We start from the raw sequence: 16174 nt of genomic DNA on the forward strand, positions 1-16174 counted from the left end.
TGGTATGGACTTGGGTTGTGGAGGTCAGACTGTGAAGGCACTGAAACTGAAATCTCTACCACTTAGGTGCTTTTGGTGAAGTCTTTTCAAAGGTCTCGTACCGTAGGCATCAATCAGCCGTTGTTGTCAGTTAACGTTTTGCCCTATGGGGCACCTGTCAAAGATTTTGTGCTGGAGGTCACAGGAAGCTTAGAGTTCGCCAGATTCCTGTTCTGATTGGTTGAGGTGATGCCAAGTATCCAATCACCTGACAAGGCGTGGCTTAGGGACAGGCGACCCTGCATTGCACTTTATCCAATCAGATATGGAGCTTGCCCATGTCGTCAGAGAGTGCCGTGCTATAAAAGGGCCACCGGCACTCAGCAGTCCCCCTTGTCCTTCCTTCCAAGCTTTCGCGGAGCTGCCTGTGACATGGCTGAGCCTGTCTCTGAGATGTCCTCTGAGGAAAGCCTGGGCACGAAGGAGCCCACGGAAGCCGACCCGAAGAGCCTGAAGCAGAAGCAGCCAAGGCGCCGCCGCCGCCGCTGCTCCGACAGTTTCGCCGTCTATTTCCCCAGGGTTCTGAAGCGGATTCACGAGGGCCTGAGCCTTTCTCGGGAGACCGTGAGCGTCATGGATTCGTTCGTGAAGGACATCTTCGAGCGCATCGCCGACGAGGCCGCGCGCCTGGTCCGCTCCACCCAGCGCTCCACCATGTCCTCCAGAGAGATCCAGACCGCCGTGCGCCTGCTGCTGCCGGGGGAGATTGGCAAGCACGCGGTGTCTGAGGCCACCAAGGCCGTCATTAGGTACACCAGCCGCCGATGAGCTGCCTCAGGACCGCCTGAGCATCGCAACCCAAAGGCTCTTTTCAGAGCCACCTCACTTGGCGGGAAAAGAGCTGTAGCTCTAAAAAGAGGGACCTACTCTAGCAGGTGGATCTTGTGGCATTCTGCTGATATTTAAAGCATTTTTTAACCAATATTAAAGATTATAGACTGTAGTATATGTGTGGTCATATTTATTACATGGAAAATAGGTGATTTTCCATAACCATATTGTATTAAGTAGCTTTTATAAGCTTTCATTAAGTAGCTTTCATTTTTATTTGTTGTTTTTTTTTTTTTGGTGTACCTTTATAGGGATTTGTGAGGTGAAAATTGTTTTCATAGTAATTTTTTAAAACGTTTTCATTATCCTGGGCCAGCCCTGATTGCCTAGTGGTTAAAGTTCAGTACTCTTACTGTTTCAGTGGCCTGAATTCAGTTCCCCAGGTGTGGAACCACACCACCTGCCTGTCACTTGCCGTGCTGTGGTGGCAGCTCACATAGTAGAACTAGAAGGACATACAACTATCTACTGGGGCTTTGGGGAGGAAAAAAAAAACCATTTTCACTCTAATTCTTGCAAGATTGTACAGTGGAATTATCCAGGGGGTTTTTATGCTGATATGGCAACATATAATGTGAAAAAGATGAGAAAAGAATCAGTACACCCCTAATACACTTCTCTACATATCCTGTATCAGAAATTCACTTAACTACATAAACTAGGACCCAAACAGTACAGACATAGCTAAATAAAGATTCCAAAAAACAATTCACTTTTCCAATTACGTGATTTCTGAAATTACTGTTTCAGTTCATTCAGATTTATCCCTTTCTGTTCTTTTCCAGTTGATAATCTTACCGCTTTAATACACAATCCATCATGGCTTGCACTCATTCGTGGATAATGGGACTGTCTAATGAGAGCAGCTCAAACCCCACTTTCCAGTGGCATAGCCAATGAAGGACTGGCAGCCCATGCGCTACAGCCATTGTCCCAGTATGTGATGGAGTGACTAAGGCTGAACCAATAACAGCCTTCCTGTGGTAATAAGCATGGAGTTTGAGGAGGAAGTAGATGTGATTCTTTGACTCTTTTTGTTTGTTTCCTTTTTGTTTTTTTTGTTTGTTTGTTTTTTGCAGGGACAGATTCACCCTGAGCTAACATCTGTTGCCAATCTTCCTCTTTTTTTTCCCTCCCCAAAGCCCCAGTGCGTGGTTGTATATCCTAGTTGTAAGTCCTTCTAGATCTTAAATGTGAGCTGCCGCCACAGCGCGGCAACTGACAGACAGGTGGTATGGTTCGGCCACCTGGAAGCAAACCCTGGGTCCCCAAAGCAGTAAGAGTGCCGAACTTGAACCACCAGGCCATCAGGGCTGGCTCTCCTCTTTTTTTTTTTTAATCATGACGATTTAAGGATACCCTCCAGAGCTGGTATTGGGATGTGTCTCTAGCCTCTTATACCAATTTAAGAACTGTATGGTCAGGACTTAAAAGAACTAAAATGACTCCTTCCTTTTCCTCAAGTGATTTGAATGTTAATGTTTGTGATACTGAAAAGGTAATTTAATTTCCAGTGTATCTGCTTCTTTGCCAATGGCTTTTTATTGGTTTCATCTTCCTGTAAGTATATTGAAAAAAACTGAGTAGTTGGTGATTTGCTAATTGCTCTACTTTTTATTTCATATCTAATTTCCTACACGTTTGGAGAGAGAATACACTGTGGGCTTTCAATTCTTTATATATATTAGGATTTGTGTTAGAGCCCAATAGATCATTGCATTTGTTAATTGTTTCATTTGTATTTTTAAAATAAGTTGTTATAACCCTTGTGATTTGGATGTAGAAACTGCTAAAGGATGACACTCTGGGCCAAATAATGAGACAAAAGCTAGATAAACTACAAAACTCAAAAACTTTCTTGAGCCCATCAGAAGAGGGATAGACTTTCCCTGGAAAGATCCACACTCAGAGTATTCCACCTTTGACAGAGGTCGAGTTGCTCAAAAGGAAATTGAGGGGGCCGGCCCCATGGCTTAGCAGTTAAGTGCGTGCGCTCCACTACTGGCAGCCTGGGTTCGGATCCCGGGTGCGCACCGACGCACCGCTTCTCTGGCCATGCTGAGGCCGCGTCCCACATACAGCAACTAGAAAGATGTGCAACTATGACATACGTCTATCTACTGGGGCTTTGGGGGGAAAAAAAGGAGGAGGATTGGCAATAGATGTTGGCTCAGAGCTGGTCTTCCTCACAAAAAAAAAAAAAAGGAAATTGAGGGTAGGTCAAAATACTAGAGAGAGCTTCACTAAGTATTGCAAGCATGAAGGGGGCTGATGTTATCTCCAGACAACATCGATCCCCTTGCGATCAATAGAGATAGGATTTAGGACAAATAAGCCCCTTATCAAGTTCATTACTTATTACTATTCTGGAGTATTGGAAAATTCGTGTAAAAGGATTTGAAAAAAGAACTTGCTGCACAAGTTGCCGAGAATAACTACCACGAAATCAAGCGTAGCATAAACCTCTCTGAGGTGCCTAGTAATTGCTGCACACACGTGAAACAAAATTTTGGATGCCAAAGGCTGTATGTAGAGCCGCATGCCTTGTCAGAGAAACAACTTTGGACCAGTTCAAAAAAAGTGCGCTTCACTAAGTCACATAATTTCTGTCATGCTAACGGCTGCTGCTTCAAAATGCCAGTGTTTGTCAGTATGACACAGAGTTGTATTCCCAAAGTTATTCTTGCATGCTGGTCTCCTAGCTATGTATTATGTAAAAAATCATTTTGAGAAATCTAGTGCATTAGGACATTTTTATGGCGTTTTGCATTTGTAAATTCAGAAATCAAATAGGAGCAGTAGTAAAACAACCTTTAAAATATACTCTATGGGCCGGCCCCGTGGCTTAGCGGTTAAGTGTGCACGCTCCACTACTGGCAGCCCCGGTTCAGATCCCGGCGTGCACCGATGCACCGCTTCTCCGGCCATGCTGAGTCTGCGTCCCACATACAGCAACTAGAAGGATGTGCAACTATGACGTACAACTATCTACTGAGGCTTTGGGGAGAAAAAAAACAACAAGGAGGAGGATTGGCAATAGATGTTAGCTCAGGGCCGGTCTTCTTCAGCAAAAAGAGGAGGATTAGCATGGATGTTAGCTCAGGGCTGATCTTCCTCACAAAAATAAAAAATAAAAAAGAATAAAATGTACTCTAGGTGGTCTGAGGAGTGTAGGCTGGGAGTTTAAGGGTGGGTAACATATGAAATCTCTGAAGTAAACGAGAAAAATAGAGTTTAATGTTGAAGATTGGAAGGGGAAGTGAGTTCATGTGATTATTCACTTCAGTGGGTGATTGGGGGAAAATGGGGCACCTAGTGAGCAATCACAATCTAACAGTGTGGTTTCCTAAAAAAAAATTGAGGGAAAAGGCTTCACTGCTTAAATAGCAAATTATAAGCATTAACCTAGGGAAAATAGTATTAGTAGGACAAGCATACCCCATGAAAACTTTTTTCACCATTACCCGTGTTATGGAATTCATTTAAAGCATGGACCCAAACGCAGTACAGAAATAACTAAATGAAAAGTTCAAGAAACAACACCTACTCCGGGTTCCTTAGAAACCGAAGTTGCTACTCTTAACTTTCAAAATTTATTTGATTCTATTCTTCCCAAGCTTATAATCTTTTCTTTTGAAAACTCCAATTTCCGTGACTTGCAACTCAGCCATCATGGGGACGCTGGGAGTGTCCAATCAGAGAGACTCAAGCCCCATTCTGTTTGGAGTCAGCCAATGAGAGACCTATAGCCGCTGAGCCGCAGCATTGTCCGGATGTGCAAGGTGTCCTGAGCCAAACCAATAAGTGTCTTCCTGGGATGTTCAGGTTGGTGACTGTGATTCTTTGCCTGCTATTTGTTTCTTTGTTTGATGGGTTGTCTCCTTTTAATCATGGTTATTTAGGAATATTTTATTAGTTTTATGTCTGCTGTACAAAATGCCAGAGATTAGGCTACTTAAACAACATATATTTATTGTCTCACTCTTTTGGAGGCTCCGAGTCCAAATTAAGGTGTCATCTGAGTTGGTTCCTTCAGAGTGATGCAAATGAAGCATCTATTCCAGGCCTCTCTCCTTGGCTTGTCGATGGCTGACATCTCCCTATGAGTCTTCACATTTTCCTCTCTATGTGCATGTTTCAGTTTCCAAATTTCCCTATTTTATATGTACCCGAGTTATTTTGGAATAGGGCTCACCCTAATGAGCATAATTTAACTTGATTACCTCAGTAAAGATCCTATTTTCAAATACAATGACATATGAGGTCCTGGGGTTCAGGACATCAACATATGAATCTCAGGGGGACACAATTCAACCCACAGGAGATATGGATTTTGAAGTATACGTGGGCATATCTCCTGCCTCTTCCATTATATTAAGAGAACATTGGTGACCAATTAAGGGAAATGAAGCGACCCCACTCTTGTCATTTTCCACAACTGTTTGAATGCTGAGCAATTTAATTTTTATTTTTATTTCTAGCCTCCTATCTCTGTGAAGAGAGAAGATACTCTAATTTCAAACCTTCGAGATGTATTGTGATTTACTTTCAACCCCAATATTTATTCAGTTTTGTTAAGTGTTCCATTTATACTATCAAAATAAGTTGCAATTTCCCCTATTGATTAGGATGTAGAAACCCATAACGAATATCACTCTCAGTCAAACAGTGAGAAAATGTCTGGATAATCGACAGAAACAAAACTTTTCTTGAGTCCCTGAGAAGAGGGAGAGGACCCTCCAGGAGAGAAAAAACACAAAGACTATTTAACTTTGGCAGAGTCCCATGAGCTCAAGACAAAGAACTGGCGAGCCAGGATACTAGAGAGAGCTTTCCTGAGTAGCTCGGGTATGAAGGGGGCCGGTGCCTGATCAAGGAGAGGGTAGAAAAGTCTGTTTTTTCTCCGACCAATGCAGAACTCCTGGGCCATTATATACCAAGAGCTCTCCTTGGAATCATCAGAGTAAGAATTTAATTTAGATAAATGAGCTCCCTCGCCAGGAATACTAATTATTATTATTCTGAAATATTAGGCAAATCTTATAATAACATTTTAAAAAAAGAATTTGATTCCCAAGGACACCAGGAAAACCTGCCACGAAATGAACAACAAGTAAATCTCTCTGGGTGGTGCCTCGAGATGAACTTGCACGTCTGGAACGTAATTTTGGAAGCGAAAGATCATTGTAGAGCCCTGTGTGTTGGCAAAGTCGCAATTGCAGACCAGTTTGAAAAATGGTATTTTACTAAGGCACTCAATTTCTATCATGCTTATTGTTGCCGCGTAGAAATTCCAGGGTTTGCTCACATGACATATGAATGTCTTTCCAAACTTATTCTTGCATACTGGTCTCATACAAATCATATTATGTGAGAAGTGCTTTCAAGAAACTAAATCCGTTAGGATATTTTTATTGTTTATTGGAGGTTTTGCATTTGTAAATTCAAAAATCAAATAGGAGCATTAGTAAAACAAAATTTACAATGCATTACAGTTGGGTTGTGGAGTCAAGACTGGAGCTCAAGGCTGACTGGCACACAGGAAATCTAAGAAAGAGAGGAAAAATGGGGTTTGATGCTGAAGACCAGAAGGGGAAGTGAGTCTATGTGATTATTCACTTCAGTTGATTACTGAGGGAAAAAGCCACCTAGTGAGCAATCATGACCTAACGGTGTGGGTGACTGAAAAGACAAACTACGGGAAAGGACTTAACTGCTTAAATGACAAATTATAAGCATCAAATCAGGGAAAATAGTATTTTCCTGGGGACAAACATACCCCATTCAAACCTTTTTCAACATTACTCGTATTATGAAATTCGTTTAAGAATGTAACCTTAAACTTACAAAATGTTATATGTCAATTATATCTCAATAAAGCTGAAAGAAAACAAAAACATAAGTGAGGACTCAAACAGTATCAAAATAACGAAGTCAAAAAGTTGAAGAAACAATGCTTATCTAAGCTCCTAGAAAACAAAACTAATATCCAAACTGGTTCTGATTAATCTGATTTTGTTCTTCTCCAGGGTTTAGTCTTTTTTTTTTTTACTGAGGTCACATTGGTTGATAACATTATATACATTTCAGGTATACATCATTATACTTCGACTTCTGTATAGACCGCATCGTGTTCGCCAAAAGTCTAGTTGCCATCCATCACCGTAAACACGTGCCCCTTTACCCCTTTTGCCCTCCCCCCACCCACATCGCCTCTGGTAAGCACGAACCTGTTCTCAGTATCTGTGTGTTTGCTTAATTATCTTCCACGTATGAGTGAAGTCATACCATAATTGTCTTTCTCTGTCTGACTTATTTCACTTAGCATAATTGCCTCAAGGTGCATCCATGTTGTCACAAATGGCAAGATTTGGTCTTTTTTATGGCTGAGTAGTATTCCATTGTGTATATATACCACATCATCTTTATCTATTCATCCGTTGGTGGGTACGTAGGCTGCTTCCAAGTCTTGGCTATTGTGAATAACGCTACAGTGAACATATGGGTGCATATATCTTTTCAAATCAGTGTTTTTGTGTTCTTTGGATAAATACCCAGAAGTGGAATAGCTGGATCATATAGTAGTTCTATTTTTAACTTTTTGAGGAACCTCCATACTGTTTTCCATAGTGGCTGCACCAGTTTACATTCCCACCAGCAGTGTATGAGGGTTCCCTTTCCTCCACATCCTCTCCAACATTTGTTATTTCTTGTCTTTTTAATAATAGCCCTTCTGAGGGGTGTGACATGATATCTCATTGTAGTTTTGATTTGCATTTCTCTAATAATTAGTGATGTTGAACATCTTTCCATGTGCCTGTTGACCATCTGTATATCTTCTTTGGAAAAATGCCTGTTCGCATCCTCTGCCCATTTTTTGATCACGTTGTTTGCTTTTTCCTTATTGAGTTGTATGAGTTCTTTATATATTTTGTATATTAACCCTTATCAGATATACGATTTGCAAATATCTTCTCCCAACTGGTAGATTGTCTTTTTGTTTTGCTGATGGTTTCCTTTGCCATCCAAAAGCTTTTTAGTTTGATGTAGTCCCATTTGTTTATTTTTCTTTTGTTTCCCTTGCCTGAGGAGACATGATATTCAAAAAGATACTGCTAAGACTGTTGTCAAAGAGTGTACTGCCTATGTTTTCTTCTAGGAGTTTCATGGTTTCAGGTCTTACATTCAAGTCTTTAATCCATTTTGAGTTAATTTTTGTGTATGGTGAAAGATAATGGTCTATTTTCGTTTGTTCACATATGGCTGTCCAGTTTTCCCAACACCATTTATTGAAGAGACTTTCCTTTCTCCATTGCATGTTCCTGGCTCCTTTGTCGAAGGTTAGCTGTCCATAGATGTGTGGTTTTATTTCTGGGCTCTCAATTCTGTTCCATTGATCCATGTGTCGGTGTTTCTGCCAACACCATGCTGTTTTGATTACTAGAGCTTTGTAGCATATTTTGAAATCAGGGAGTGTGATACCTCCAGCTTTGTTCTTTTTTCTCAGTCTTGCTTTGGCTGCTCAGGGTCTTTTGTTGTTCCATATAAAGTTTAGTATTCTTTGTTCTATCTCCGTGAAGAATGTCATTGGGATTCTGTTGGGATTGTGTTGAATCCGTAGATTGCTTTAGGTAATAAGGACATTTTAACTATGTTAATTCTTCCAATCTGTGAGCACGGAATATCTTTCCATTTCTTTACGTCTTCTTCAATTTCTTCCAACAATGTCATATACTTTTCAATGTGTAGGTCTTCCAACTCCGTGGTTAAATTTCTTCCATGTATTTTATTCTTTTTGTTGCAATTGTAAATGGGATTATATTCTTGATTTCTCTTTCTGCTAGTTTGTTGTTAATTTATAGAAATGTTACTGATTTTTGTATTTTGATTTTGTACCCTGGAACTTTACTGTATTTGTTAATTATTTCTATAGGTTTTTTTTTGGTGGATTCCTTAGGGTTTTCTATATAGAATCATATCATCCCCAAATAGTGACAGTTTTACTTTTTCCTTTCCAATTTGGATGCCTTTTATTTCTTTTTCTTGCCTAATTGCTCTGGCTAGGACTTCCAATATTATGTTGAATAAGAGTGGCACGAGTGGTCATCCTTGTCTTGTTCCTGTTCTTAGAGGAATAGCTTTCAGTTTTTCACCATTGAATATGATGTTGGCTATGCATTTGTCTCATATGGCCTTTATTATGTTGAGGTACTTTCCTTCTATACCCATTTTGTTGAGACTTTTTATCATAATGGGTGTTGGATCTTGTCAAATGCTTTCTCTGCATCTGTTGAGATGATCATGTGATTTTTGTTGTTCATTTTGTTAATGTGGTGGATCACATTGATTAGTTTTACAGATGTTGAACCATTCCTGCCCCCCTGGAATAAATCCCACCTGATCGTGGTGTATGATCCTTTTCGTGTATTGTTGTATTCGATTTGCTAATATTTTGTTGAGGATTTTTGCATCTGTGTTCATCAGCGATACTGGCATGTAATTTTCCTTTTTTGTGTTGTCTTTGTCTAGTTTTGGAATCGGGGTAATGTTGGCCTCATAAAATGTGTTAAGAAGCATCCCATCCTCTTCAATTCTTTGAAGAGTTTGAGAAGGATAGGTATTAAATCTTCTTTGAATGTTTGGTAGAATTCACCAGAGAAGCTGACTGGTCCTGGACTTTTGTTTTTGGGGGGTTTTTATTACTGTTTCAACCTCTTTACCAGTGATTGGTCTATTCAGATTCTCTAATTCTTCTTGATTCTGTTTTGGGAGGCTGTATGATTCTAAGAATTTATCTGTTTCTTCTAGGTTATCCAACTTGTTGGCATACAGCTTTTCACAGTATTTTCTTGCAATCCTGTGCATTTCTGTTGTATCTGTTGTAATTTCTCCGCTTCCATTTCTGATTTTATTTATTTGAGCCTTCTCTCTTTTTTTCTTAATGAGTCTAGCTAAGGGTTTTCCAATTTTGTTCAGCTTTCCAAAGAACCAGCTCTTACTTTCATTGATCTTGTCTATTGTCTTTTTAGTCTTTATTTCTGCTCTGATTTTTATGAGTTCCTTCCCTCTAGAGACTTTGGGCTTCTTTTGTTCTTCTTTTCCTAGTTCTCTTAGATGTCGCGTTAGAATGTTTATTTGAGATTTTTCTTGTTTCTTGAGGCAGGCCTGTATTGCTATAAACTTTCCTCTTAATTCTGCTTTTGCTGCATCCCATAGGTTTTTGTATGTTGTGTTTTCATTTTCATTTGTCCCCAGGTATTTTTTTTTTATTTCTTCATTGATTCAGTAGTTGTTCATTAGCATGTTGTTTACTCTTCACATATTTGTGACTTTTCCAGCTTTCTTCTTATAGTTGATTTCTAGTTTTATACCATTGTGTTCAGAACAGATGCTTGATAAGATTTCAGTCTTCTTAAATTTATTAAGACGTATTTTGTTTCCCAACATATGGTCTATCTTTGAGAATGTTCCATGGGCACTTGAGAAGAATGTGTATTCCGCTGCTTTTGGGTGAAATGTTCTATATATGTCTAGTAAGTCCATCTGGTCTAGTGTTTCATTTCCGGCCACTGTTTCCTTGTTGACTTTCTGTCTGGATGATCTATCCACTGATGTTAGTGGGGTGTTAAAGTCCCCTACTATTATTGCATTGCTGTCAATTTCTCCCTTTAGGTGTGTAATAGTTGCTTTATATACTTTGGTGTTTCTATGTTAGGTGCATATATATTAATAAATGTTATGCCTTCTTGGTGGATTGTTCCCTTTATCATTATATAATGTCCATCTCTGCGTCTTTTCTGGCTTGAATTCTCCTTTGTCTGAAGTAAGTATAGCTACACCAGCTTTCTTTTGGTTGCCATTTGCTTGGAGCAGCATCATCTTCCATCCCTTCACTTTGAGCCTGTTTGTCTTTAGGGCTGAGACAAACAGCTCCTGGAGGCAGCTGGGTCTCCTGGAGGCAGCATATCGTTGGGTCTTGTTTTTAATCCATCCAGCTGCTCAGTGTCCTTTGATTGGTGCATTCAGTCCATTTACATTTAGAGTGATTATGGATCTATGAGGGCTTAATCTTGCCATTTTATCTTTTGTTTTCTGTTTGTTCTACATTTTCATTGTTTTTTTCCTTGTATTTCTGTCTGCTATTTCAGTTTGGTGGTTTTCTGTGATGTGTTTCTCAGTTTCCTCTTTTTTTATGTTTCATGACTCTGCTCTGAATTTTTGTTTTGTGGTTGCCATGATGTTTGTATAAAAGATCTCATAGATGAGCTAGTCCTTTTTCTACTGATAACATCTTATCTCCATCTGCCTATGCAGGTTCTACCCTTTTCCTCTTCCCCTTCTATGTTTTTGTTGTCACCAATTATCCCTTTTTGTATTGTGAGTTTGTTACCAAATCAATGTGTTTATTGTTGTTTTTAATGCTTTCTTTCTCTTTAGCCTTTATGTTATAATTAAGTGTTTACTAACCTATTCTGGTATAGAGTATCAATTTTCTGATTCTATTTGTCTATCATCTTGCTTAAAGCTTTGTATAACTTTGTGTTTTTCTTTTGGGTGGGAGAAACGTTTTTCAGGATTTCTTGTAAGGCAGGTCTAGTGGTGATGAATTCCCCCAGCTTTTGTTTGTCTGGAAAAGTCTTTATTTCTCCTTCATATTTGAAAGATAGCTTTGCTGGATAGAGTATTCTTGGCTGACAGATTTTATTTTTCAATATCTTCAATATATCATTCCACTCTCTCCTGGCCTGTAAAGTCTCTGCTGAGAAATCCATATATGGCCTAATGGGGGTTCCTTGTAAGTTATTATTTTCTTGCCTCTGGCCACTCTTGCTATTCCTTCTTTGTCATTGACTTTTGACAATTTTACTATAAAGTGCCTTGGAGAAGGTCTTTTTTGCGTTGAGCTAACAAGGTGTTCTATTAGCTTCGTGTACTTGTATATCCAGTTCCTTCCCCGGGTTTGGGAAGTTCTCAGCTATTGTTTCTTTAAATGATCTCTCTGCTCCCTTCCTCCTCTCTTCTCTTTCTCGGATACCCGTTATCCTTATGTTGATTTTCTTAATTGAGTCAGATATTTCTTGTAGAATTTCTCAATTGTTGAAAGCTCTTACTTCTCTCTCCTCTTCCACCTGAACATTTCTAGATTTCTATCTTTGAGCTTGCTAATTCTCTCTTCCATGTGGTCTGCTCTATTTCCAATGCATTCTACCTTATTCTTCGTCTCATTTATTGCATTCTTCAGCTCCAGAATTTCTGTTCGGGTCTTTTTTTTTAGGGTTTCAATCTGTTTGGTAAAGTAATCCTTCTGTTTATTAATTTTATTCCTGAGCTCATTGAATTGTCTTCCTGAGTTTTCCTGTAACTCGTTGAGTTTCTTTGTGAGAGCTATTTTGAATTCTCTGTCAGTTAGATTGCAATCTTCCATGCCTTCAAGTTTAGTTTCTGGAGAGTTGTCATTTTCTTTCTGTGCTACCACGTTACTGTAGTTCTTAATGGTGCTTGATGAGCTGAAGATCTAATTGGCTTTATTGAGTGATTCACGGATTGGGCAGCATCCCATCTAGTAAGCAGAGAGATAATCTGAAAAGTTGTACAGAATGGAAGGTTTTTATAGGCAGAAATGTGGGGCAAGGAAGTTATTACCAAAAGAAAAGAATGGATTGTTTCAGGCCAAGTCATGTTCTTTTTAGGGGAAGGGAAAACGACAGGGGTCTGATATAGATTACCTCACTAGTGCTAATCAGGAAATTTCAGATTGACTATTTAAAGGCCACATTCGTGGAAGATGTTAAAACTGCAATTAAGTCTTGGTTTGGAGGAGAGAAGTCAAGATGGCAGCGTAAGCAGACTCTGAACTTACCTCCTCCCGTGCACACAGCCAATTTACAACTACTCGTGGAAAAGTTACCCCAAGATAGAACTGAAAACTGGATAAGAGGAACTCCTGCAACAAAGGACAATCCTAATTGAGGTGGAAGAGGCAGAAACTCCCTTCCGGAGAGAAAAAATGGACCTTCACAAGCCGCCAGCTTCACGGCTGCCTGGGAGTAGCCCAAAGGTACACAGCCCTCCTTGGAGGAGTGGGGCCCTAAGCTGGGAGCGCCCCCACTGTAGGCATTTTGTGGACCCAGCACAATAGTGACGAGTGGCAAAATATCTGACTTTGCCTGCTACTAAAACATTGGGGAGTACCCCCAGAAAAGCTGGTTCACAAAGAAATTAAAACTGGCTCTTAAAGGGCCCATGCACAAACGCACCCGTTTCAGAAAGCAACCTAAAATCAGCAGAAAGAAAGGTGCATGGTGCTTTGGTGAAAAGAGACTCACCTGATAGGCTCTGAGTGCATTGTAGTGAGAGGTGAGACCTCTCCAGGGACTGGGACATTGGCAGCAGCCCTTGTTGTGGCGTGGTGTGGTCGTGCTGACACAGATGCCATTGGAGTTCTCCCTGGAGCATGCTAGCCCAGGGCCTGCCCCATCCACTAGAGCACCAATTTAATCCAGCTCAGCCAGGGCAGGCAGCCCACCCTAGAGACTGGCCCCACCCAACAAGCCGGCAAGCAAATTGTGGGCCTGCATAGATTGGTGACTGGATTCTCTGCAGCATGGCAACTGAGCCCACTTCAGTGGGGCAGGGCGTGCACAAGGAGTGGGTGGAGAGTGTGGGGCAGTGGTGGAGTGTGTGGGGCTCCCGGCGTGGAGAGACTGGGTCCACTTCAGGAGGTCGGGGCGTGCACACGGGGCAGGACTGTGTTGACTGTGTGTGTGGACCTGTGGGCAGCAGGGCTTGTCAGCTGCAGAAGAATTGTGCTTCTCAAAGACCCACATAGGGGGTTTGCCCCACCTTCCAAAGCCTGGAACAATTGGGTGCTTCCATGACTGAGGCCAGCCCCACCCAGCTGCAATCCTCAGAGAGCTGACAAGAGACCTAAAGGCTGGAGGCTTATAGCATTTGTAAGCCCCTGAGCCTAACAACCTGCCACCCTGGGGGCCTACTCACTTAAAAGAAATACTGAAACACAAATGCGGTATTAGAACTTGCAGCCAACTGTGCTGGGGCTCCCCACACCCAATAAAGAGACTGGAGGGCCCACAACAACTACAAGCAGCTGAGCATTACAGCAGCTGGCCAGGAGCATAACTCAGCCTCCCTGGGTGCCTACAGGGAGAGAAAACAGGCCACAACAGAAGGACACATGTAGCCCACATAAGGGTCACCCCTGACACATTGAGAACTGAGGGAAGCACGCTGCAGGGCTCCTCAGGCATCACTTATATAAGGTCACCTATCCAAGAGTAGGAGACGTAGCTGACCTACCTAATACGTAGGCACAAGCACAGGGAAAGAGGCAAAAGGAGGAGGCAAAGGAATACACTCCAAGTAAGGGAACAGGACAAAACCCCAGAAAAGGAACTAAGTGAAACAGAAATGAGCAACCTACCTGACAGAGAGTTCAAACAAAGAGTGTTAAGAGTGCTCACTGATCTGGGGAGAAGAATAGATGAACTCAGTGAGAATGTCAACAAAGAAATGGAAGATATAAAAAAGAACCAATCAGAAATGAAGAATACGATACTGGAAATGAAAAATTCGCTAGAGGGACTCAAAAGCAGAGTAGAGGATACAGAAGAATGGATCTGCGAGCTGGATGAAAGACTAGAAGAAATTACCCAAGCTGAACAGGTAAAAGAGAAAAGAATTAAAAAGAGTGAGGACAGTCTAAGGGACCTCTGGGACAACATCAAGCACACTAACATCCGTGTTATAGGTGTCCCGGAAGGAGTAGAGCGAGACAAGGGGGCAGAGAATATATTTCAAGAAATAAGAGATGAAAACTTCCCTAACCTAAGGAAGGAAACAGACATCCAGGTACAGGAATCACAGAGAGCCCCAAACAAGATAAACCCAAAGAGGCCCACACCAAGACACATCATAATCAAAATGTCCAGAATTAAAGATAAAGAGAGAATCCTAAAAGCCGCAAGAGAAAGACAAGTTACATACAAAGGAAACCCCATAAGGCTATCAGCTGACTTCTCAGCAGAAACCTTACAAGCCAGAAGAGAGTGGCACGATATATTGAAAGTGCTAAAAGGAAAAAACTTACAGCCAAGAATACCCGGCAAGGTTATCATTCAAAATGGAAGGAGAGATCAAAAGTTTCACAGACAAGCAAAAATTAAAGGAGTTTGTCACCAAGAAACCAGTGCTACAAGAAATGTTAAAGGGACTGATTTAAGGGGAAAAAAGAAGACCACAAATAGGAAAAATTACCTATTTCCATGATAAAAGGCTAATGGATACAAATGCACAAGAAAGAGGTTAGATATGATATCAAAAACATAAAAGGAGGGAGGAGGGGAGATAAAGAGTAGAGCTTTCAGACAGAGGTCAAACTAAAGAGACCATCAATTCTGTATAGAAGGAGAAAGGAACAGAGAAGTACTACTAAAACACTGAGGAAAAAAAGTTAAAAAATGGCAGTAAGTACACACTTATCAATAGCTACTTTAAACGTCAATGGACTAAATGCCCCAATTAAAAGGCATAGGGTGGCTGATTGGTTAAAACAACAAGACCCATATATCTGCTGCATTCAAGAGACACACTTCAGACCTAAAGACACTCACAAACTGAAAGTGAAGGGATGGAAAAAGATACTCCTTGCTAATGGCAATGAAAAGAAAGCTGGGGTAGCAATACTCATATCAGACAAAATAGACTTTAAAACAAAAACTGTAAAAAGAGACAAAGAAGGGCATTACATAATGATCAAGGGAACAATCCAACAAGAGGATATAATACTTGTAAATCTCTACACACCCAATGTAGGAGCACCTAAATATTTAAAGCAATTATTAACAGACATAAAAAGAGAAATAGACAGTAACACAATAATAGTAGGGGACCTTCACACTCCACTTACACCAACGGATAGATCATCCAAACAGAAGATCAATGAGGAAACATTGGCCTTAAATGACACACTAGAACAGATGGACCTAGTAGATATATACAGAGCATTCCATCCGAAAACCGAAGAACACACGTTCTTTTCAAATGTACATGGAACATTCTCCAGGATTGATCACGTATTAGGCCACAAAACAAGTCTCCATAAATTTAAGAAGATTGAAAAAATACCAAGCATCTTTTCTGACCACAACGGTATGAAACTAGAAATCAACTACAGGAAGAAAATCAGAAAAGCCACAAATACGTGGAGATTAAACAAAATGCTACTGAACAACGACTGGGTCAAAGAAGAAATCAAAGGAGAAATAAAAAAATACCTGGAGACAAA

General features: G+C 40.6%; 1 protein-coding gene across 1 annotated transcript; it reads left to right on the top strand.

The window, feature by feature from the left end:
- The first annotated feature begins 411 nt into the window (after positions 1-411).
- On the top strand, positions 412-920 carry LOC131400560 (late histone H2B.L4-like). Its single transcript, XM_058535277.1, has one exon. It carries the CDS (start codon positions 412-414, stop codon positions 805-807), a length of 396 nt encoding a protein of 131 aa, XP_058391260.1. The 3' UTR covers positions 808-920.
- Positions 921-16174: the final 15254 nt, after the last annotated feature.

This window comes from Diceros bicornis, chromosome X, assembly GCF_020826845.1.
Source record: "Diceros bicornis minor isolate mBicDic1 chromosome X, mDicBic1.mat.cur, whole genome shotgun sequence".
Lineage (NCBI taxonomy): Eukaryota > Metazoa > Chordata > Mammalia > Perissodactyla > Rhinocerotidae > Diceros > Diceros bicornis.

Excerpts from the sequence above, each read along its gene's own strand:
- LOC131400560 (XM_058535277.1), top strand. The coding sequence starts at position 412 with ATGGCTGAGCCTGTCTCTGAGATGTCCTCTGAGGAAAGCCTGGGCACG.